Below are 24,582 nucleotides of genomic sequence, written 5' to 3' on the forward strand. Positions count from 1 at the left end.
GATTGATTGATTGATCTCTGACAAAACGAGTTGAAGCTCGAAATTTCAACTAATTAAATCTTAATTTTACTTTATCGAGTCGATATAAGGTAAATTTCCAATCGATTTGGACGGTATTTAAAAGCAAGAAACCAATGAAAATAGGATATTAGCGTTATCTTTGTGTTTAGCCCTTGCTGCTATTAATTGCATTTTGAATCTTTTGTTGCGATTGCGTAAGAAAACAAAATTGTTAAGCCAAACATATATGTTTCAAATTAATTATCAATCAGCGACTATGCAGTTATCACACTTCTGATGACAAAACATACTTTAACTACATGAAAAAACAAAATATATTAACAAGAACGAATAATTTATAAAATAAGTATTTTTGAAGAAATGCGACGGACCCTCCATTCACGCAACACTGTACAAAGTGGAGCTTCTCCCCTTTCAGCCGTAAGTTCAAATTACGAATTAATATACGAAATTACGAAGTAACCCATAAAGGAACAAGGATGGTTAAGGATGGAGAAGATTAACACGGATTACAAACGAAGAACTTGGAAAACTTAGGCTAAACTTTTCAAAATGCGCAAACCTTGATGCAGCTCTAATCAGTTAACCTCGCAAAGGCAACCGAACATTGCTGAGTGGTTTTATTACTCACGCCCGAGGCATGTCCACAATTCGCTTCTAAAACGAACGCAGCTTTTCGCATCCATCGGGAGGGCCATGCAGACTGGTTTCTTAAATAATACGATTTCAATCCCTTTGGAAAATGTACTCTTTGGATTGCATGGCTAAAACACTTCAAGTAACTTGAATTCACTGAATTAACTCTTACAACTAAGGATAATTAACTTAAGCAACAAACTCTATCGTTAAACAACTAAGCATCAAAAGGCACAAGAGGCTCACGCTGTCAACAGTACTAATTCAGTCTGTTCCCATAATTAGATAGGAAATTGTAAGACAAGAAACAATTAAAATACATTGAAATTATAAATGAGAATTGTTCCACTCTCGTTATTACTTTTGTCCTTAAAAGAAACTTGTAAAAAAAGAAGGAATAGAATAGGAGGAAGTGGGGAACCGGAGCAGAGAGGGGGTGGGTGATCAGTTTTTGAGCCCTAGATAAAGGGTGGGTCGTTCAATTTTGAGCTACGCATGGGGGGGTGGGGAATCCCGCTTTATAACAGGAATTGGCACTCACTTGACACAACCGACAACAGAGGTGACTCCTCCCAGCTCCGTGGCTGAAAGAGTACATGGGCTGGTGTACAATAGAGATGGCAATTTCATGTGGTGTAAAATCTGTACGAAAGCTAAGGCGTCTTACGGAATGAGCAAGGAGTCCAAGGGAAAAATTTTCATATTAATACTGCGCTCTTTCGACATGCTGGTCTTCAAGAACACCAAATAACCAACTTGTGCTTACATGCTATTCCTTCCAAGGGTACGGGACACATGTTCATGGATCTGGAACTCACACTCTTGGGCCCGAGACTCGTAGTTTGCTGGCTGTTCGAGTACCAAGATATTTTCAACCCTCATTTTGGGGTGGTCACTCAGTTTTGCACCAAATGGAAGGGGTGGGTCATGTGTTTTCTAACCACGAAATTTTCCGCCCCCCTCCCTGTACTTTTTGTCTCAGTTGGTTATACCTCTAAAAAGCTTTCATCCCAAGATACTTGATCGATACAACCACGAGTACAGTGCACCAGTCGCATATTGTGTAAAAAGCAGCATCACATAAAAGTACTACTCAGTACTTTTACGTTAAATGGTCACACACCAGGGTTCCATGCACACTTAAAAGTTAGAACGACCTTGTAAACCATGAGAAAAACATTACCACGTGAAAGTACTTCTCAATGGCTTTCACTTGAATGGTTACACACTTGGTTTTCATCCGCAGACTTAAAAGTTATAGAACCACCTTGTAAAGTATAATAAACACTACCACATGAAAGTACTGCTCAATAGCTTTCAATTGAATGGTCACACATTAGGGTATCATCCGCAGACTTTAAAGTTAGAACCACCTTGTACAGCATAATAAACAGCACCACATGAAAGTACTGCTCAATAGCTTTCATTTGAATGATTACACACTAGGGTTTCAGACTTTTAAGTTAAAGCAACCTTGTACAGCATAATCAACGTATAAACATGCATATGGCACAAGAATAAAAAGGCACAAACGTAAAGAACATAAAAGCATAGAGTTTCCTCCATTCATAACTCCACGGCTTTCACTTAAATAGTCACACACTAGAGTTTCTTTCACAGATCTAAAAGTTAGAAATGCCTTGTACAACATCATAACATTTTAAGACAATACCACACGAAACTACTCAATATTTGCTTTTTTTAGAAGTCATAAACTAGAATTTCATTCAAAAACTTATAGTTAGAACTACAGGGTTTTACCCACAGGGAAAAGGAACAACTCCACATTCTATGGTAGTGTTGCACTTAAAACGAGGTATTCCATCCAAGCGGTGAAAACGTATTTTGTCGACACCTAACATAGGCCTTCGTTTGATAGCTTTTTTTAACTCGGGCTTCCGTAGGAAAGCCCGAGTCATAAAATGCAAGCCGTTCTTGGTCGCCAAAAGGAGGGTCATGGTCCCAGGCGCTCCTAACGTAGACCGCGGAGACTTGGGATGAGAGTGCGAAAGCTTATGCTACCATATACTCGCTCTTCGTCAGAACAACATAATTTTACAGAATACTGTGTTTTGTGAAGAAAGTTTTGGAAAGAATGATACTGAGACGAACACCTCAGATGTTGCAAAAATCAAGAATCGTCGTAAACAGACCTTCGAAGATGAGGCAAACAACATGCAATTGGATAAAGAGGATACTCAACGAAGCAACTTGAATAGTAAATATCTAAGCGTAAAACTATTGTGTTACAATACCCTGATTCTTTTTATTTGTTGTTTTCATTGCGTTCAATAAGCTTACTGATAAAGTACGATTTGATATTGCGGTATGAAGTCCGAGTAAATTAAACGATCTTAGAGCGTCTAGTTTCTTAATAATGTCTTCGTTTATCTTTCTCGATCTACCACTGCACACTTGACAAAGATTGAGAGCTTAAAGGAGCTATGTTGCAATATATTAATTCATTTCAATTCTGCGATGGACAACTGAAAACTGCCCTTAAATTATAGGAAACATAAAATAATTCCTTCACAAGGTAGGGAAACAACAAAAACGTCGAGGTACTTTTATATCAACACGGGTGCTTTAGACTGGGAAACACTGAGATGAAAAACGACTGGATATTTTCAAGATTGGATGCTCCCGACACAACATAGCTCCTTTAATATCCGTTGACTTGAAGCCAAACTCGCACATTGTCTGAATCACGTGATAGCCACGTGATATTCAGGCGTATCCTCTCCAGTGACTGTTGTACCGTACGCTCAGCGTTTGGCACCAGGTGCTTAGCAAAGAAATCCTGCCGACCAAAAAAATAAAAACTTTTATGTGTGAACGGTTATTAAAGGAGCTATGTGCGCTGCTTTTGGAAATGTTTGCTTGAATCAATCAATATTTACTCCTAAATTAAACAGGTCCGCCCAACTTTGAATACTGAATGACTGACATGTAGTTCTTGTTTAGCGTTTTTCTGGTATTTGATGATGCCGGAAGGCGCGGTGGTCTCGTGGTTAGTAAGCTCGACTCCGGATTGAGAGGTCCGGGTTCGAGCCCGGGCTGGGGTCACTGTATTGTGCTCTTGGGCAAGGCACTTTACTTTCACAGGGCCTCTCTCCACCCAGGTGTATAAATGGGTACCAGCGAATTTAATGCTGGGGATAACTCTGCGATGGGCTAGCATCCCATCCAGGGGGAGTAGAAATATTCCTAGTCGCTTCATGCTACAGAAACCGGGATAATCTCCGGTCTGACGGGCCACGTGGCTCGTATGCAGACTTGACCTACCTAATCAATATTTACAAAGTAATGGACTCAGTTAAACATTTACGCCCAACTTTGAACACTGAATGACTGTCATGCACTTCTTATATCATTGTTCTAAGACTTCAGGATACATCAAAATAAAAAAAATTAATAAAATTAATAAATATTATTTAGAGAGGTAGACACATCAGCCTTAGCTGGTTTTCATGCACGTCCTCTATTCTGGTCGAATTGGAATTTGGAGATGTTGGTTTTTGTGGAAAGAGGAAAACCGGAGAACCCGGAGAAAAACCCTCGGAGCAAGGCGAGAACAACAACAAACTCAACCCACATATGGCACCGGGCCGGAATCGTACCCGGGCAACCTTGGTGGGAGGCGAGTGCTCTCACCACTGCGCCATCCCTGCTCCCCCGCTAGCTGATGATAATCTTTGTTCTCCTCAATTGTTTGCTTGATAATGTATTCGCATAAAGAAGAAATTATATATCGATAAATTTTGGGAAGTAAGGCAGTCATTGCACTGACAATTCCATGATATTTTTACCTGAATTTCCTGGAGGTTCTTTTCAGTTGCAAACGAATCTGTTGTAGCCTTGAAATAAAACAAAAAAGGTCGACAATTAACCTTGGAATATCTTTTTGGTTGAAATACGGGAGAAAAAGGTACTGGATTTGTGGAACTGATGACCTTTGCAAGGGGAAGGGGTTGGTTGTCACAAAGACACTACTTTCGTCACCAACTTCTCCGCCATAACTCTCCCGGAATATTATTAGTATTATATTATTATATTATTATTATATTAGAATTTATGCTAATATTATTATATTAGTATTTTTTGATCGGGGGTGGGGGTGGGGAGACATCCACAGAGGAAAAAGTAATAACCACCTAAATTTGAATTTTTATGCGATGTCGTCCTTTTCCGAAATAAACAATTACCAACCCCTCTGAGCTTTTAGTTTCACAAGATATAAAACTCTCTAAGAACTTGACGTCTTATAAATTTTAGCTCTAGAATGTTCTTCCTTTTGTAATAAAGCGCGTTTGAATTCTCAAACATTTGCGTTGCTTGACACTAAAATGGCCCGAGAATGCTTGTCTAGGTCATAAGATGAATTTGACTTCTACCTTTTTTTTTTAAATAAACAGTCCCTGCATTAGACGAAGCATTAATTTTAATGTGTTGTAGCCACAGAGTAAAGTCGGAAGGGTTCCAAGCAAGCAAATGATCTTGTTATTTTAATTTAGTCAAAAAGATATTTATGGGAATGACAAAAAACGCGAAAGTCATAAATTCTGATATGAAAGATCCACATTCTCAAATCAAGCTACCTGTTGAAAGACAGTTAAATTTATTAGCTAAGACTTGATTATAGCGAGTGAATGAGTACTTAGGTGACAGAACGCTCTATACATACAATGTCTCGTTACTCAAGACAAAGACTTTCACTTGCACTCTGGTAAACTTTTCTGGAGTTTGTCGGTTTACCTGAATAAGGCGAGGGAGTAACAGTCCACTAGCATAACGATTATAGAGCTCGTCCCAGTTGTCCTGCAAAAACTGCCAGGCAAGTTCGCGTCCTATCAAACTAAACAAAAGAAAAAAGAGACATGCGTTTGAAACAGTTGTAAGTAGGAGAAAGAGCGCACTCGAGCTAAACTGGTCTTTCGAGCCGGAGGGTATCGTTTCTTTGCGGCATAAAGTGACTAGGGGTATCATATTGCTACCCCTCCCTGTAGGGATGCTAGTCTATCATCGGCTAGCAGCCCTCCTCCCTTGCTAATCCTGGGCAAATACAGCTACTGTGTTAGTTTTTGAAAATAGGTTTTATTCACTCGACGGAGGATCGGCAAGTACGCCTGGTACACTCGGTTATCTTTGGATGTTGTCGCTCGACTTTTACCATAAGGTACCCTCAAGGAGATAAAGACTGTTTAGCCTCTAGGTGTTCAAACTTCCGACGGCTCCCCCCGTATCCTCCCCTCCTTTTTTTCCGGTTGTAGAGACACTGTGAGAAAACAGTGTATTGCCCAAACACACAACAAAATCATCCTGTCCGGCACTCGAACGGGGACCACTCTATCACTTTCAGACTTCGCACCATACTTCTGGGTTACCTGCCGGTCACACCTGCGATGACAAAGACTGTGTCCTGGGAACGGACCTCACTCTGAGAAAAAAAGCATAGTGATGAAAAAGTAAAATAGAACGCTAATCCTAGAGCAACAGCGAAGTCTACTTAAAGAGAATGCGCGACAAAAAAGTTAATTTACGTTAAACTATAAGTAACTAAACATATATGCAGAAAGCTGAAGTTTTCAGAGTGAACAGAGTATAAACGCAAGGTAGATGGCGCTAACACGGGTCCCTTGTTTACTCGTGCCTGTTCTGTTTAATTTTTTTTTGTCTTGTTTTCAGTTGTTTTACTTTCTAGACACTTCTTGAACTAATAACCATTACAATTCTTGTAAAAATTATCAAAGCTGCTGAACCTACCGACATGGAGAAAGCTAACACTTTCTTGATCAGTTCAGGCTGTGACACCGCCCCCATACAACTCATTAATCGCACTTTCTCCTCGTCTAAATCAACTTCTCTAAACAGCTTCCTCATGGCGTTCAAGGTGACGTCATCACCATGCTTAAGAACTGTGCGGTACACCGCTGACCTCAAGTCTGCTGAGATGATGGTTTCACCTTTACAATGAGCGTCAAATCTTTTCCGCGCCTCTGCGATTGTCGCTGGATCGCCGCTGTGTCCCATACAACCTAGAACCAGGCCTCTTAAGAGCGCGTGCAAATGACCTTCAAGAAATGTACGGCGAGAGTAGATCCGTAAAAATCTGATAATAAGCCTACCGTTAGGAGGTTTGTTTCTGTAGTTAACACAAACACGGGAACCTAACGGATGTAAAGCAATAAAATTTTTTGCGGTATTACCTTCGCCCTCTTTAGGGTCCCATCCAACTTGGCTGGCAATTTGCTCATAGAGTTTCACGCAAAAGGTCTGGAAACTAGAGTAGAACCCAGTGTTCTGCAACAGCTTGGCCAGGTTGCTTAGGTTGGCCGTCAAGTCGTTCCATACAGTGTAGTTCGTCTCGTTTCTGAACTGCTTGGCTAATTTCAGGAATTCTGTAGTGGACGCAAGGCCTGCTTGTGCCTAGAATTTAAAGTTAAAAATGATACATGAAAATACAGTTTGGAAACCGATCGCTGAACCCTGAATAGACTACTTTCGATATATTGAAATTCAGTTTGATAGTGAGGCCTAGAGGACACAAATAAAAGAAATGAATAAACATCACAATTCAATTTTCTTTGTTTGTGTCCTCTAGGCATCACTGCCAAGCTGAATTTAAATATATCAAAAACAATCAATTCATTGGCTATGGAAACGAAGTGCTAATATCGTTGTTGTTATTGTTTGCCGTTTCATTCATATCTAAAACAAAATGTTTAAAAAATTGCTGTCTCGTTTCTGAAGAGTACCCGTACGGAGAGAACGCCTGCTTTTAGTAATAAATGTTTACCTTTTTTTGCGAATTGACTTTGAAATAACCTTCTAGCACGCGCATGGCAAGAAAACAGTATTGCCGGCGCAGACAAAAGACTGCATTACAGACTTGTGGATTAAACCCGCATCCACGAAACAAGTTGTGCCACGTCAGTTTTTCCGTACCATGGAATTCTCTCGTCAAAACAAGAATTTCCTTTGAAATTCTTTCTACACTTTTGGTAGAACACTAATCTTTCAAGATTACCGGCTAGAGAATGCACCGGGAGGTGGGGAAAGGGGGTGGCACCCCTTAACATACCAGAGCAGCGAGATCACTCTGTAGTCCCAGTCTGTCTCTTGGAGGAAGACTGCTGTCATTGATGGCTGGTAGCAGAAGTTCCAACATGGCGGATGAGTATTGAACTCGATAGAAACCAACTTGACCTGGGTTTACCTGCAAAAATATATCATGAAGCGCATAACGTTGGAAACTTCAAGTTCAATTTTAGGATTTGGTAAAACACTTTAAAAGTGTCACTTAACCTTTGTCAAATTGTAAATGTGAAAGCATGACTCTTTCATTGCAGGCTAACTGCTTGGTGTACATGTATTTTCGCGTTTTAACAAGCTACTTCAATTCTCGTACGAGATCGATTTTCAAAAAAAATGGCAACGTCTTTGTTTTAGAAGGAAAATTTGCTAATTGAAACGTCTTCTGCGAAATATACACACACAGGAAGTTTCAAAAGACAACTTGTCCGTGTTTTGTCGTGGATTATTCTAACGAGCGCCAAACCAAACATTTGCAGTCTTAAGAGTCTTAAGAGGAAGGAAAAGCTGGCAGTTTTAATGCTACCTAGGTTTCAAGGATCGCTACAAAGGACCAAAACTTTAATCTTGAAGCCAGGTAAGAAATTTACGGGAATTTATCGGAGCACCTTACGAAGGCGAGTGTGTTAGTTACTCACTGGAATATTTTCAAAATTTCCTGAACTTTAAACGGTCGTTAGTTTTGAAAACCTAGTGGGCAGACAAATTTTATTATTGTTTTAAATTAAGGGCCACTTATACTTTCTATTCATGTAGTTCAGCAGTTTCAAACAGGTGCCACATTTTTAAAACGTGCCTTCAAAGTAGAGCTATTTTCGCGTTTGGTTCAAAACTCGATTTAACGGGTAGAAAATCTTCTTTTAATCGTTAAAGGAACAACATTGAATTATAATTGCAACATGGCTAAACAAACTTCTATGATATATCTATAGTTGAAAAAAAGAATTGAGACTTTTGAGCGAATATTATTTTTTTTTAGAGCGCCGGCAATATGTGTTATTTTTCCAGTTTCGGCGGGCATGAAACTTGTGTCGAGCGGACCGAACTTCAATCAATCCTAGAAAACTTCAATTGGAATTTTTAATGAAACAAAACTCATTTTAGTGATTGACTAGGTAAGAGCTTCGAAATCCCAGCTTATGAGAAAAATCGAATTTTCGAAGTAAAATCAGTGGTCAGTTCTTACAGAGACAGCCTCTTAAAGCTTATAAGTCTTTCTTAAGCCTGTGTGTTCTCCCCGACCCATGTACAGGCTAACTCCACCTTTCATTGCATTAGGCAGCCACAGTGAAGCCTGTATTAAGCGGACCCCATATTAGGCGGACACCCTCTATTAAGTAGACACCAGCTGGAGTCCCAAAATTTTCTCCCTACATTCAATTTACTGCAAAATAAACCTGCATTCAGCGGACACCTCTGTTAAGCGGACAGGGACGCCAATATTAAGTCATTTTGCTGCACAAAACTCGCAATTAGCGGACATTTCAAGGGCTTTTTACTTCTGAAAGCTCAGCTCAGATTCCTTTAACATTGTTCAGCGATTTCGTTCTAAAACTAAGTGGATTATTTCAGACTGATACGTTGACTGACTGGACATTGTGCTATGAGCGTCTCTGATCTCACACTGTGTTACACTGAGTTACAAAAGGGTTAATAATTAACTATCATTGCACAATATATTAGAACCTGTTTAGAGCGGACATCCTGTATTAAGCGGACACTAGTAAGGGTCCCAGGGGTGTCCGTTTAATACAGGTTTCGCTGTAACTGTATTGCTAATCTCCCTGGATCATATGTTAGTCCATCAAGGGTTAACCATAGCCTTTGCTGCCTGCCTGTACCCATTTATACTCCTAGAGTTGACAACACCTTACCTTAATCCACTGGTCTTTCCCAACTCCAGTGACTACGACAGTACAAGAGTTCTTTTCTAACAACGAATCAGCTACAGGCTCTACGGGACTTGCACTGGTGCACACAGCAACAGGTACCTTCCACTGAGAGGAATCTAACAACAGAAGGTTTTACTCGACATTAAATTTTAACTAAAACCATGAGAAGATGAGGAGTACGAGAATAAAACCCCTATATAGACCTTATTTCCAAGGCAATTCCCCTGAAGGTATTTTAAGACTTTCTTCGGATTCAGAAATCTCAGGTGGAGCTAAAAAAAAGGGAATTGCGTGACGCGAATTTTACTCACGAGAGCAGTCCACACGGCTCTACAGTTGGCATTTTCATGTATTTTCCATTTTCCATAGGGCTCTACAGTTGGCATTTTCATGGATCTTTCTTCTTTCGCTAAGACATCTCTACAACGCAAGTGTAAATATTATCCGCTGTGAAACGTCGCTGTACTGATTCAATTAATGTCCCTGATTGGTTAATGCCCGGTTTTGAGTTTTCGCGTGAAAAGTAACAACCAATCAGAGCACCTCAGTAGGGCTAAGTTATCAAATGGAATTGTTTGAATCGAATCTCAGACGTCTTTCTCGTAGGGGTAGGGGAGGAGGAGAATTGAACGGGAGAAGACAAGTCACGTCTATTTACTCACTCTTTTGTGCCACCATTTCTTTACCTTTTGTTGCACCATCTGCTGAAAACTTCCTCTGAGATATAGTGAGCTCCATCGAGTCTCCTTTCTTAAATAAAACAAATGATCAGATCAAACTCAGTTTCAAAGAAAATTACGTATTCCTATGATAACGATTTTCATTCAAGAGGTTTCAATACGAAAAGTCATCGCGAATTATACCTGTTCTGCAGTTACAGACAGCACCGGAAATCCCATTTGTTTTGTCCATGTGTCCATGACAGCAGCCACAGGTTTGGAACTGGCATGAGACAGGCTGGCCCACAAATCATCTTGAAAAAGAAAAACACAACTAACTTTTGTTGCAAAAAAAAAAAAGAAAGAAAGAAACATACATGTTCTGGATAAACACACATTAAAAACAATGGGCGTTAATTAAAACTGGAACCAAAACTTTGATTGCAGCAGGACTCGACTTTGCTGTGGTGCATCGAAGAAAGTTTGTTTTGTATCCATTTTGGTATCACATAGGCTCCTAAGTAGACCTTTACGTCTGGGTCATCTTTATAAGGGTCTATTTCGTACGCTTGAAGAAATGCAACCCAGTGTAGAGACAAAAATGTACTTTAACTAAAAAAGATCGCAAGGAAATGAGGTGGATTCACCTTCCGCTTTTCTTTTATGTCACTGTGACCAAGTAGTCAGGTGACAAAAAGTTCAACTTCAAAACCTGATGTGTTCACGATGGCTTGCTGTAGAACTAACTTCTACAGTAGTGTAACGTTGTGTGACAAAGAGAAGGTCGGAACTGGACGAAACTAACCTGTAGAGGCGGCGCTGTATTCAAACTTTTTCAGGTAGTGATTCAGGCCTTTCCTAAAGTCCTTAAAATAACAACAACAACACCCTTATGTGTACCCGTACTTGCAAATTAAAGTTACTGTACATTTTGAAGGTAACAAATATTAAATTTAGATAGGGTACTGGCTGCCTGGAATAAACAAAAGGGGCTGCTGGAGTCAAGAAGCCAAATAAGATATAATAAATGGATAAACTGAAATAAAGGTAGATGGTTTAAATTATATGCAATGTAGCTTGGAGCTAAAAACATAAAACACCGACAGAAATGGTTAAGGTCAGAATATGGAATTAATTTAGATCTTTTTTCATAATTTCTTCTACGTTGTAGTTCGTTAACTATTATTATGAGGTACTCTGCGTGAGCTTACGTACTTGTAATATTTTACTCCACCCAAAACTATTGATATTGTTGGCTTCTAGTACTAGCTAATTTGCTTTTTAAGATACGTGTCACCTAAACCGATTCCGTCGTTTTGTTGTGTGACAGAAAGACCTTTACTGGGGGCTGCAGTGTGACAGATCAAAGCTAATTGTGGCAACCAGTAACTGTTAATGACAGTTTGTTTCTTTGTTTCTTTTCTTTTCTTTTTTCTTTCTTTCTTCTTCTTCTTTTTTATTTTTTTGACAATTGTCCTTATTCTCAACGCCTACCTGTTTGGAAATGGAATTCTAAGAAAGAAATAAGATTTTCGGCTAAAACTTTACCGTCAATTATACTCAAATATCACCGGAAATTTACGGTCCATTTGATTTGATTTGATTGCTCCCGGAATTTCTAGAATGTTCGGTTGAATGGTTCGCATTTCGGAAATTCAAAAACTTTCGGATTTTGCCGAAACCTACATGTACCGTACCACTTTCCACCATTTCGAAATTTCGTTAATTTTTGGTCCACGCCGTTAATTTCTGGCAAGAGATAAAAACCTTGCTAAAAGGCTTACTTGATCTCCTACATATTGATGCAGCATTCTGATAATTGAAGCGCCTTTGTTGTAAGAAATCGTGTCAAAAATTTCCTCTATCTCCCCTGGGTGTCCAACTGGAACCTGCATGTACAAAATAGTAATTTCATCAAATTCAGACCTCTCTGGTATCTGCATGATAATAGGAAGTTTACTTAAACCAGGACGACAAAAGGGACCTTTAGCAATGACCACGAGAACGTGAACGTCACCGACCGGAAGTTGGGAAAACGAACTTCGAAGCTACCACGCATGCCAAATCGAGCACGACTCGTCGTCCACATCTCGTTTAGGACGCCATTTGCCGCCATCTGCCGTCTTGTCGAGAACGTGAGTATGTTTTATTTGTTTTCTAATTTCTACTTACGTATCTTAGGAATTTCTTCAATGTAAAGGGTCGGTTAGTGAATAAAAACAGTGCCGAAGTAATTTGATCGTACCGTGATGGAAAAAAAAACTTGATTTCTTTCGAGTTGCAGGTAGAGCTTTACAGTATAAAGTGGAGAAAGCAATGGCGGATGATAATAAAAGTACTGCAGGGTACGTAGTAGTGCTTTTATAAATACAAATCGCGGGCATTTCGTTATAGTTTTGTAATTTATACCAGCTGGCATTTTTAAGAAGACTTCTGGGCTTTGAAGAATATCCGAACTGCTCGGATCGACTATAAACTTAGCTTAGCTGTGAATCACTTGACGTTGATTGCAACACTGAATAAACGTTAAATTGTTTTAGTGGATAATTTTTGCATTTTCAAATTAACGGAACATTTGACATTTGTTTGACATTTTCCTGTTGACTGCCACAGAAAGCTGCAGTAATATAAAGGACTCGTCCACGTAACCGGTTTACGTTTCCCGTTTCTACGTTTCCCGCCGTGGACGACGGCCCCGTTCCAGGCCTTAATCGGTCATACACTTCGTCGTCCACGTTCTCGTCGTCATTGCTAAAGGTCCCTAGAGACAACAAGATTGTTTCGAAACAAGGTTTAAAGATGATGTTACGGGTGGCGATTTCTAACGCCGATTTTTTAAAGGTGGTGTTTCACGAGAGAGCTTGCAGCTACGATTTCTCAATGTTTCGCGAAAAATTGAACTCCCTGTAAAGGTGATATTGCACGAGACCATTTTTAACGCAACATTGTGAATTAGGGCAACAAAGTTGTAGGTTTTTAAATCGTTTTCAAAAACCTGCAACATGTTGCCGCAACGAAATGTTTCGTTACAACCGCCCTGTGCGCCATGTTACACGATATCGACTTTTAACGGAACAACGTTGGGTTAAAAATCGGCGTTAAAATTCGGCTCGTGTAATATCATCTTAATATTTAAACCCGGTAATATTTTTGTATGCGCGTTATACATGTTCATCGTTGTACATTCGTTACATGTATCTGCTCTCTGCAAATAACTTCGCGAGATGACAAAATACCTTGTTTTTTGGAGAACGTGAACTACGCATACGCTGTTCTATCTGAAACTGAACACCACGTTAACGTATAAAGCCTCGTTCACACTAGCAACATAGCGGCATGATAACATAACGAGATTATGTCGGTGGTGCGAACATCTATAAGACACAAGTAAAAGAAAAACTTCTCTCCTTAAGTCGTTATGTTCATGCTGTTATGTTGCTATTATGTCATTATGCCAGGATGTTCACACTGCAAACATAAAGACATAACGCCCTCCTCTTGTCGTAATGTTTACGTCGTTATGTCGCTAGTGTAAAGTAGGCTTTAATGTATTTTACAGTATAAGAATCAATCAATCTAAGAATCTAGGAAAACAAGTTACCTCTATGGGATGACTTGAACATGACGTGGTGTCAAAAGTGGGAAAGACGAGAGAGAAAAAGGAATAAAAACCTTGTTAGGACAAGCGTGACACCGTAACATGGCCATCAACCTTTATTTTCTGAATTCTATCGCCTAGTTACATAACTTAACCAGAACTACATCCTTTAGAATGTTTTTCGCACTGCTTCCCAACTAGCGAGCACCTGAAATTTCACATGAAACTTTTAGGCAGGCGGGAGGGTGGTGGGCACAAGAATACATGGCGGTGTAATAAAGAGACAGAAATTCAGGGCTTAAACCACAGCTGAAACACAATCCAATAGCTGGCCAGACAGGCAGCAGTGGAAGACCTTTCTTGCTGCTCTCATGGCCAGTGGGAATGATGGGCTTCTTTTAGAGATTAACGCGGGGCTTTTTTAGGTTCTATCACGTTTTATTTCAAGGCTTTTGACAGGCATTATTTTGCCACATTCAGGCTTTACAATTAAGGCGCTTAATTATAAGGCTAGCGCAAGGCTAGTAGATTTCGTACGAGAAGAGTTGTTTCTATCCCTGGAAAGGTACGAAACTGCATTTTGAGGTACATGTACCTACCATAGTATACAAGTGAATGAAGACCTCGCTATAACAACATGCATAACTTGCCAAAGCAGCGTCAAAAAATAACCCGTCCGAAATAATAAGAGTACAGTTTAAAAGTTTTATTTTCCTTTATGGAGCGAACTCTAGTTGAGACACTGCTTGACATGCGTAACGGCTTATTACAAAATTTGAATTGTGTTTTTTTCTCATCCGTGTATCTGTAAAACCTTGCGGGTGCAGTAAAACTATCATTTTCACACACGTTGTCTCAGCCTGATTCGTGCTTTGTAGACGTAAATTTACTTAAGCTACATGTATGTTTCTGCGAAGTGTCGGAGACTTTTGTCCGAAACTCGTCCGAAATAATATAAAAAGAGTTCGGAAATCAAACGACCGCAATAAAACATCCGAAACTTGACGTCCGAAATTTTTGGAAAGTAATGTAGCTCCCTGTACGCATTGCATGCCTATAATCGTAGGTGTTGGTTGTGAGTTACTTAGTGAGAAACAAATTAATGGAAATACCTGTTTCGTAATGCATCCAGTTTCAAAGCACTGGCAAGATCAGTGCTTACAAACTGTGTCCACACATCAAACTCTGGGAAACAGTGGTCTACAAGGAGATACTCAATCCATGAGGCAAAACCTTCCTTCAACCACAAGTGAGTCCACCATTCCTGAATTTTTCAATATATAAAATGGTTAAATATGAACTGCCGGTACATACAGTCACAAACCACGCGGTAAATGAATCCCATATGAAAAGATCGGGGATGCTTGTCTGAAAATTTGAATTAAACCCCTAAAGAAGGTCAATTTGGGCGTGGCACAAGCTTTATTTGACCCATAAAAAATACCAATGAAAAACCCGTGGACATGAAAGCGTTTTTAAACAATTTTGTTTCGTCCAGAGTCAGCACAAGATTTGCAGACTTTCACACCAAAATTATACCCTTTGTATGATGAGAGCTATCTTGCATTGAACAATCATACATGTAAATGGTTACTTACCACTGTGACCTACAACAACAACAACAAAAAAGAGAGAGAGAGAGAGAGAAACAGGTTAACAAGGTTTCACACTCCATTATTGTTATTTTTTATATCGTGATCAGTAAAGTATTTTTAAGCCTGTTACAATACAGTAAGATTCTCATATGCCTCCCCCTATCCACGCCTCCCCCTATCCACCCCTCCCCTCCCACCTCCAAAAATGCAACCACCTTTCTTGCCCCACTGAATATAAGCCTGTGGGCTTTTGTAACAATAATAATTTTATTGTTAATGACTAACATTTTAAAAATATTACGAAAAAAAAAAAAAAAACGGAATTATTACCAGATTTCCAAACCACATATGGGCAAGTTCATGACCTAAAAAGAACAAAATTCACTTTAATTTACATGGCTCTTGACAAAAGAGCATGCAACTGCATTCTGTCAGCTACTGTAAAATATCACTTTGCATACACCACCAAGTTAATATTCAGAAAGAAACAGCATTTAAAAACAAGTCTGTTACTGCTTTCCAAAAATCCTTTCAAGATATTATTTAATTAACAAATGGTAAACGCCATAGCGTGTACTATTGAGTTATGGATGCACGCGGGAGGTTGCTAAGCACGAAAGAAGCGTAAGAGTCACACTCGGCTATCGCCTCGTGCAACTCTAGCTTCTTGAGTGCTTAGCAAACCTCCCAAGTGCATCCATAACTCAATAGTGCACGCTATGGCGTTTACCATTTGTTTTATAACAGAACATTGAGACATTGGAACAACAGAAGTCCTTTTATTGAGCTACATCACAAAAAAATTTTCATGTAGTCTTACATGACAGGAGAAAACAAGCGCGCGAAATTTCATTCATGACAAACGACTGCACACCAGTAACTGGATAAAGTTTCATCGTCACACAACTGTGAAGACAGTTTTGCATAAATTTCTGGGAGGACGTCGGCCATTACTTTATAGACAATGTCTGTCAAAAGATTTGCTTTGTAAACATTAGCACACACGTCAGCAGTGTACACCCATGGGCAAATAGTAGACGCTAAATTAACCAATCAGAGCGTGCGCTTTGCTTTAGTTATGTTATAACACGCATTGGTGATGTGTTTTCTTTGTTTTGTTAACTAAGTAAACAATGTAAATAGTGTTCATGTTTTATTTTTTGGTCAGTAATATAATGCTCAGCTTACCATACTGTACATATGTCGCAAATACAGCGTTAGTGGAGTTGCCTTAAGTTTGTTTGGAATGTTAAAACAAAAACAAAAAAACAAAAAAACAAAAACTGGACATTAACAAACAGTGTTGTTTTAGCTATGTAAACTAAACAATGTAAGTAATCTTAACTATCATCAATTGTAATGTAATTAAGTATTGTGTAAGTTTTTCCTACATACATGTATAACTTATTGTTTGTAAATTACATGTAATAAAAATTAATGAAAAAAAAGTTAATCAAGTCAGTACCACATTCAACTCACCAACAACCAGTGCCACATACTGTTTAGCTGCAGCAGAAGAGTCTTTTGGATCTATTAGCAAACAGGTCTCCCTTAAATTAAGAAGGAAAAAACAAAACACAAGAAATTACAAATATAAAAATATATTATAACTATTACAATGGCAAAGAAAAGAAGAATTAGAAAACTTTATTCACATTTCAAAGTTCCATATCATGTAATGTATATGCACTTGTACATCAAAGAAAGAACACCATGTCTGATGGGTTAAATTAGTCTAGATACATGATGTTTCTGTAGTTTACACTTCCGAGGAAAGATAATTCTACCTTGTTTCATTTTCCAGAGTTGTAAAAATGGCCTACACAAGATGTCTAGTTATATAATGTTGCACAAGAGGAAGTTTGGAATATTTTAAGATTCCTGTGGGACATCAAAAGCTTGTGCTAGTTCTGTGTGTTCATTAAAATACCTGTAGGTGACCAAACCCCAGTTTTCCATAGCTCCTGGAATCAAATAAATAAAGTTTTCATTTAGCACTGAAAATTACCATCTCAGTACCAACTCACACAAACAATAACATCATTAGATTGTATATATTATTTTTGTCAATGTTTTCTTACATTAAAAACTAAAAATAAATCATTTCAACATGATCTTTATCTTAATGGTCACATATGGCAAAGCTATGGCCCTCGGAGCCCCATGCAGGGGGGACTCCCAAATGAAAACGCTGGGAATGCTTGTTGGAAAATTTGAATTAAACCCCTAAAAAATTCCAATCTGGGCTGGGTAAAGCTTTATTTGACCTCTAAAAGGTTACACGTAAAACAGAATAGGCTTGATTACCAGCCACTGATCGGGAAAGGAGCCCAGCTAGTAGACCGAACTCAATAGACTGGCAGAAATTGAGCCTAAAATGGAAATAAGAACATTTTTTGTTATACATGTAATGTCTTCAAGTGCACCCTAAAAGATACTAAAACTAGTGGTGTTTCATCATCAACACCCTAAGTGAGACCAGAATCATTGATTCATACCCCTAAGCGAGACAACCAGCATCCAGGCTGACCTTTTTGGGCTCAGAGCAAGCTTTACTAATTCACAGCAAATGCATAACACTAACAAATTCCCTACTATGAATAATTCATATGATTATGAAAGGATCATAAGGCTCACCTATAACAAAGTCTTGGATGGCAATGAGGTCAAGCTTGGGCAATACGTAACCAATACCAAAATACTCTTTGTAAAAGGGCAGGCACTTCTGTGCAACCTAGTTATTGATACCAATGAAAAATTACATATTAATTATTAGATTAAAGTAACACAGTCTTTAGATTAAAAAATATCAGGGGGCTATTCTGTATGATCATAAAAAATGGAATCAAAGCTTATCAGGCACATCAAGAGGAAGGTTAAGTCTCCATTAAGGCTATATGAAAACTGATTCTGACATCTCTGGGCTCAGTGGTATCAAGTGACAAGGAGTAACGAGTATATTTTGTACTCCCCCTGTATGGGACACGTAAGTACATCCTAGGGTTACTCCCCAATATTACAAAAATTATTCCGTAACAATTCTGTTAATACACTTGTGGAAAGAAAGGTGGCTCTGTGAGAGTAAAGTGTCTTGCCTATGAACACAACAAAAGGCTAATTCAGCCAGTGACTCAAAAGCAGACCACTCAATGTTGGTGCCAGCAGACTAGCCATCAGTCGAGATTACCTCCACTGCCCAGAAACTTTTGAAGTCTAATAGCTTACAACGGACTAAAAATTTAACAACTTTACTGCACTTATATCAGCTCACCTCCATAGCAAACTGTCCTTGGCTAGCTTTTCCTTTTGCAGTATATACTCTGATATTTACATCATCAGCATCTTTTCCCTCAACAAAGTCAAACTCCCCAACAACAAATGCCACCAGATATGTAGACATGATGGGCGATCTGGCAAACTTTACCTCTTTTAGGGAAGTGTCATCAATGTAATCTTTCTCTTCTGTCACATTCTGAAAACATTGTCACTTGAAAATTACACTCCTCAGGAAACCTTATTAGTTTCTAATTGAAAGAAACTGTTGTGCTACATCCCTGGGCAAGCCAGTCACCTCTACAAAATGTTCTCTATTCATCAGAACATGAAGTTGATAAAGAATCATCAATTATCCCCAGGAGCAATTTAGTAATATATATCTTTTGATATGACCCAGGACACTTTGCCGCTTTGCTCTAGTGCAGACCTTACACTCAGCTCTACGTACTTGCATGAAATGCTTACCAAGAGTTGTTTATCTTTACCCCTGTGTATGCATTGCAGACCTATGTGTCAGGTGCTTGCCAGTAATTTGATGTATTATGGTGCCATCAAAAACAAACTGAGTGCAGAGGGCCTTGTGCTTCTAAAGAGCCTTTTGTATGTACATTACATTACAATTAACATAACTAGTCAACCTGAGAGAAAGCCTTCCACTTTGGCATCTTTATTTGGTTAGGCCACACAAGTTATTGTACTGAGAATAACTTTTTAATAGTTACTGACAGTATAAATATTCTACCATTCTATCACAAATACCGTTCTCTTATTGGCTACACTACTCACTATCCATTCTGTTTTAGTATACTTTGTAAATCTACTAGGCGTTTTATCACGAATACCACTCTCTGATTGCCTACGCTACTCACTATCTATTCTGTAATGGACAGTGAGTAGCGTAGCAGACCGTACCATTGTAAAAAAAAATTATGGCACTTCTTGGCGTTTCTGAAGTGTCTATGAAGAGGATTTCGATAAATTTTTGAACGACAAGTAGATTTATACTAAAACAATTAGATTACATGTATTCACTCTTGATTTCTAAGCGTGATAGCTGACTCGGGCTGCACCCTTGTCAACTATCATGCTAGAGAAATCTCGAGCTCATAATCCAATTGTTTAGTAGACAGTGAGTAGCCTAGTAGTGTGCAGTTGTTAACAAAATGGCAGAACTACTTCTTTGCATTTTCAAAGTCTCCGTGAAGAGGATCTAGAAAAAGTTTGGAATGACTTTAGTAGAAGATTTACTGAAACAATTAGATTATTTGCCCTCGATTTCTGTGTGATAGCCAACTCAGGCTACACCTTCATCAACAATCATGCAACAGAAATCTATTATCATTAACAACATTATTATTTTTGATCTGTGCACTTGAACTTAATTACCATGTTCGATAAAGCTACTCTGTCTTTGGGAACAATCAAGGTGATGTCAAAAGTAGCACGGATTGTGGGTTCATCCCAACAAGGAAATGCTCGACGTGCACCTGTTGGCTGTAAATTAAAATACACACTTAACATGTCACATGTATGTATAGTGGGATCTCTCCCTGTGTCTGATTTGACAATACACCCTAAAGGAGACCAAGCTGGGTGTGGCTCCAACTTTATCTGACTCCTAAAAGATACTGCTTTCAGAACTGGATAGACAGGGGTTCTTTTATTATTCAGTTCTTCAACTGCCCAGGGGTGGATCCAGGAATTCCTGAAAAGGGGGGTGGGTGGACACCTCAACAACTTTTGATGCCATCAGTGTGATGGCTAATGCCTAAGCCCAGAGCTTCTAGGGAGATCTGGGGCCATGCCACTTGGAAAATGTTTCCAATTTTACCCTCTAAAATACCATCTCCAACTTTCCTGACACTTGTTGAATAATGAAAACTGTTTGTGAAGGCATGAAATAAAACCTGGTGTTTTCATTTTATCAACTAGAACAACAAAAATAATAATGTAGTCATGTAATGTACATTGTCTTTTGCTAACTTGGTAATCAGTTAATTGGTGGAAGTGAGACAACTATGTATAAAACAATTTTAATATTCTATTACTTTTATGATGAATCAAACAAAAAGCAAAAAAGGATGCTCAAGGGGGGGGGGGGGGGGAAGAAGACAACCCCCTCCCCTGAATCCACTCTGTGCAAGAGGTAAAATATACCTAAACTCTTAGACAGCTAAACTCTTAGTGGCCTAATCTATGGTCGCATCCACACAATACCAGGGAGTTACAGACAATATATCACAGGATGTTATTATAATTATTGTTGAATGTACCTCAAAGTGTGTAACAGCACAGAACTTCTCATTTCCATCCTCTCCTGTATATTTACATCGGTAGAATCCTTTTAATTTGTCATTCAGTTCCCCTGTAAAATTCAGGGACAGCAATCCTCTCCCCATGGGAAGAGGTGAGGGAAACCTAACAGCAACTGTTTCATCCTTGGTGCAATGCAAGATGTTTGAAGAATGGTAATCTATTAAGCAAAATTGCCATCCACTGTCAACTTATGAATTCTCCTTTATTTATTTATTTATTTACTTACTTACTTATTTATTTATTTATTTATTTATTTATTTATTTTTTATTCATTTCGTAGTCCTTGTAGTTGTGGGACAATTTGGTTTGCTCTTATTTAAGGTAGCAAATTCAGACTACTACTACCTCGTTCCCTGGGGGTCTTTCTTCTTCCTGCCTCTTGGACTGAGTGATAGAGAGGTAGGGGGAGGGAGAAAGAGGAGAGGCCTCACACAGACATCACTTTTAAAAATTCCTGGAAACATTTCCCTTAGGAGATAAATACAAAATGCCAGATATAGTACATAGCGGGACTCTCCAGCCTCTCCCTACAGCTGTCTTTTCCATGCATCTATTAATTTTCAACTGATCAGTTTTCAACAGTTTTCGCCTTGGAAAAAACAAATGTTGCCCTAGCAAGTGACTCATAATGTTGGTCTTCCAGTCTTCAGTGGTATTAAATCAGTGGAGCTATAATTTCAATAGAGAGTTTTCTTCAAAAGGTCAATAATTTTCCCTGAAACAAAATAAAATTCCCTGACTTTTTCCTGACCTTGAAGAATACTTTTCCCTGACCATTGCCTGACCTGTGACAACCCTGCCCTCAACTGCGCACATAACCACATCCCATAGTCTTTTCTCAGTCAGCTCCTCAGTAAATTTTCATCATCTCTATCATTAATCCAGAAAGGACTGATGCTGGTCGTTCATCATCAGGGCCAAAAGTGTTATAAAATGTCATTAATTAAAACTTTGCCAGAATCCATCAATTACACTGATTATACTCACTTAGCTCTCCAACAGAAAAACTGGCTGACTTGACAGTAATATCCAAACAGTTGATGACCACTTTATCGGTTTCTTCTCTTACCTGCAAATTATTACATTGTGTGTGTACTAATTATCATAACAGAAAATAGAGAATAAATGAAAGGATTGGAAGTTATGTTTAAAAAATGTGAACTTGTTTGTTTTTGTTTATTGGTCCATAATTTGAACCAAAAACGGAAACATACAGCATAGAGCATAAATACTGCCTCGCATAAGCGGGTGGGGATGTTTGTCGGAAAAATTGACCTAAACCCATGTTAAGGCTGGTTTTCACTAGCAACAGAGTAGGAACCCATTGGAATCATAGTTCAATGACCCAGACTCCTACTCCATACCATAGATCGCGAATTTGGAAAGTAACGGTCCCCCCTCCCCTCCGAAAATAACAGCTTCCCAAAAGTAACATTAATTTTTTACTTTCCAATTGAATCCTGAAAGTAACAGTCTCCCTGAAAGTAACAGCCTTGTGAAGATTACCACTCGCTTGCAATGAAAAACTGGTCAGTGTAAAACGCAGACTGCAAACTGCAGACTGCAGACCGCAGACCGAGGGTAAAATGCAGACAGACAGTAAAACGCAGACTGCAAACTACAGACCAGGGGTAAAATGCAGACTGAGGGTAAAATAAAATATTAATAACTAAAAACACGAGGATCAAATCCACATCAAATGAAGACTTGGAAGTCTTCATACCTGTACCTGTAATATTTTTTTCCAAAATTCCAAAAACTCAAACCAAAAGGCGTTTCCTAGCCTTAGTCAAACATTATATTATCAACCTCGAGTTCTTGAACTCCACATTTTATTCAACCAAGTTTCCCACAAGGGCCCAAACTAATTGTAAGTCTACACATCTTACCTTTGTTTATGTGTCGGCCATTTTGAAATTTGTTAACGTGATTAGGTCTGGGACCGACCATTTCTTGCAGCGCATTTCCTTCATCCTGTTTTCATCATTCAAACCACCATTAGTTGCTTCAAATGGCCTTGAAATTGTTCGGGACACAAGGCAAGCAAAACACAATAGCACAACAACAGGGCAAACTAAACTTGTAGCTATCGAGCCTAATTCATGAATCCTGATGTGACATTTTACGGGTACGAACACTCTTTATTTTATCCTTATGACTCATTTTTTATTTTAGCCTCAGTCTCCATTTTACCCTTGGTCTGCTGTCTGCAGTCTGCATTTTACCTTCAGTATGCATTTTACCCCCAGTCTGCAGTCTGCGTTTTATACTGACTGAATAAAAAACCAAATTGTATTTAACATAAAGTTTCAAGTAGTATTAGTTCCATTGCAATACAATGGGACCACACACCTTTCTTCCTACAGTACCAACAATGAGGCCTTTATTTGTACAGTCTGCTTTGTTTATGTGGGCAGTCGGTTAGTAATAATTATACATAAATGGAATTTTTTACTGTTACGCTTCTGCTTTGTCTGAAACGACTGTGAATTACCATACAAATGTTTTTTAACCATACGAAAGTTACACCTGCCCGAAAGTGACAGCTACCTGAAAGTAGCAGCCCCTTTTGCCTGCTAAATCCAAAAGAAACGGGGTCCGTTACTTTCGGAATTCTGCGGTATGTAACCAAGATGGCACTCGGTTAAATCAAGGGATATCTCCACAGGACTACCCCTAGTCACTCCCCACCCACTCCCCACTCTCCACCCGCTCCCCACCCCGCTCCCCACCGCATGCAACACACTCATGTGGGTAAGCACGACAAAAAAACCACCGAAAAAACAGAAGTCTAAGATATAAAGATGCATATCTTCACGAGTAATTTAGGTCGTTTCCGTTTAGTTAATGCTTTTATCGTACCTCCACATCGATAACTTCTTCCCCGGTGAAACTGAATTCCGTGAGATTTGGCTTCAATGTCAGTTTGTAGTTGCTCGGAAGCACGCTTGTGGCAAGTCGCTTGAAGTGTTTCTTTGCCGAGCTCATTTTTATCGTAGCAGTACTAAAACGGACCTTAGAGGACGGAATCAGTAGCAACCTAGCTCCCACAAAGGTCGTAGGTCGAAACGCAGCAAAAGAAAGTATTTTGGTAGTATTTTTCTTGGAGCGAATCGAAGTAACTCGAGCCTGCACGAAACATCCGGATTCTAGTTCCCAGTGTCGTCTGTCCCCCTTAACCGACGAAGCCTTGGAGCCAGGCTACGGTCTCGACAAGTAGATTCTTGGACTAAGGCCCCAGTTATATGGTCTCGGGTATCCTAGAGAACCCTCCAACCGAGGTAACTTTATCAAGTGTTTATATGTGAAAACGTTGTCTCTGTAGTCCGAGTCAAAGTTGACCCCGCATGATTATTCAAAGCCGTTATTTAAAAAATCAAATGTGCAAATACACGTATCCCTCTTTCTTTGAGGTTTCCTCGGTCATCCCATGGAGGTGGGTTTTGCGGAGTTAATTTTCACTTCTTTGATACGAATTTCTGCTTTAAATCCTAAAT

General features: G+C 39.1%; 3 protein-coding genes and 1 long non-coding RNA gene across 5 annotated transcripts in view; 2 read left to right on the forward strand and 2 right to left on the reverse strand.

Moving 5' to 3' along the window:
- Window positions 1-1,841, forward strand: part of LOC145469796 (uncharacterized) — a 19,326-nt gene extending 17,485 nt beyond the window's left edge. For both annotated transcript variants that reach the window (XM_081453606.1, XM_081453607.1), the window contains one exon: window positions 1-1,841. This exon is cut by the window's left edge and continues 428 nt beyond it. The gene's annotated coding sequence lies outside the window, so the exon portion shown is untranslated.
- LOC145469837 (uncharacterized) overlaps window positions 1-1,905 on the reverse strand; it is a 13,408-nt gene extending 11,503 nt beyond the window's left edge. The window contains exon 1 of the long non-coding RNA XR_014042381.1: window positions 1,841-1,905. This is a non-coding gene — a long non-coding RNA (uncharacterized LOC145469837). The remainder of the gene's footprint in view (window positions 1-1,840) is intronic.
- Window positions 1-24,582, forward strand: part of LOC145469714 (E3 ubiquitin-protein ligase TRIM45-like) — a 322,349-nt gene that overhangs the window by 132,927 nt on the left and 164,840 nt on the right. The window lies entirely within an intron of this gene.
- Window positions 2,760-24,580, reverse strand: LOC145469823 (puromycin-sensitive aminopeptidase-like). Its single transcript, XM_081453633.1, has 24 exons — window positions 23,948-24,580; window positions 22,073-22,154; window positions 21,043-21,242; window positions 20,156-20,263; window positions 18,765-18,965; window positions 18,131-18,227; window positions 17,424-17,457; window positions 16,973-17,043; window positions 15,824-15,858; window positions 15,497-15,505; window positions 15,011-15,162; window positions 13,902-13,914; window positions 12,085-12,189; window positions 11,106-11,166; window positions 10,505-10,614; window positions 10,328-10,391; window positions 9,624-9,757; window positions 7,739-7,873; window positions 6,864-7,083; window positions 6,421-6,728; window positions 6,042-6,094; window positions 5,413-5,512; window positions 4,467-4,514; window positions 2,760-3,457 (listed from the first exon to the last, which is right to left on the reverse strand). Exons 1-24 carry the CDS (start codon window positions 24,071-24,073, stop codon window positions 3,320-3,322), a joined length of 2,604 nt encoding a protein of 867 aa, XP_081309759.1. The 5' UTR covers window positions 24,074-24,580; the 3' UTR covers window positions 2,760-3,319.

The sequence above is a fragment of the Orbicella franksi genome, chromosome 15, assembly GCF_964199315.1.
Source record: "Orbicella franksi chromosome 15, jaOrbFran1.1, whole genome shotgun sequence".
NCBI lineage: Eukaryota > Metazoa > Cnidaria > Anthozoa > Scleractinia > Merulinidae > Orbicella > Orbicella franksi.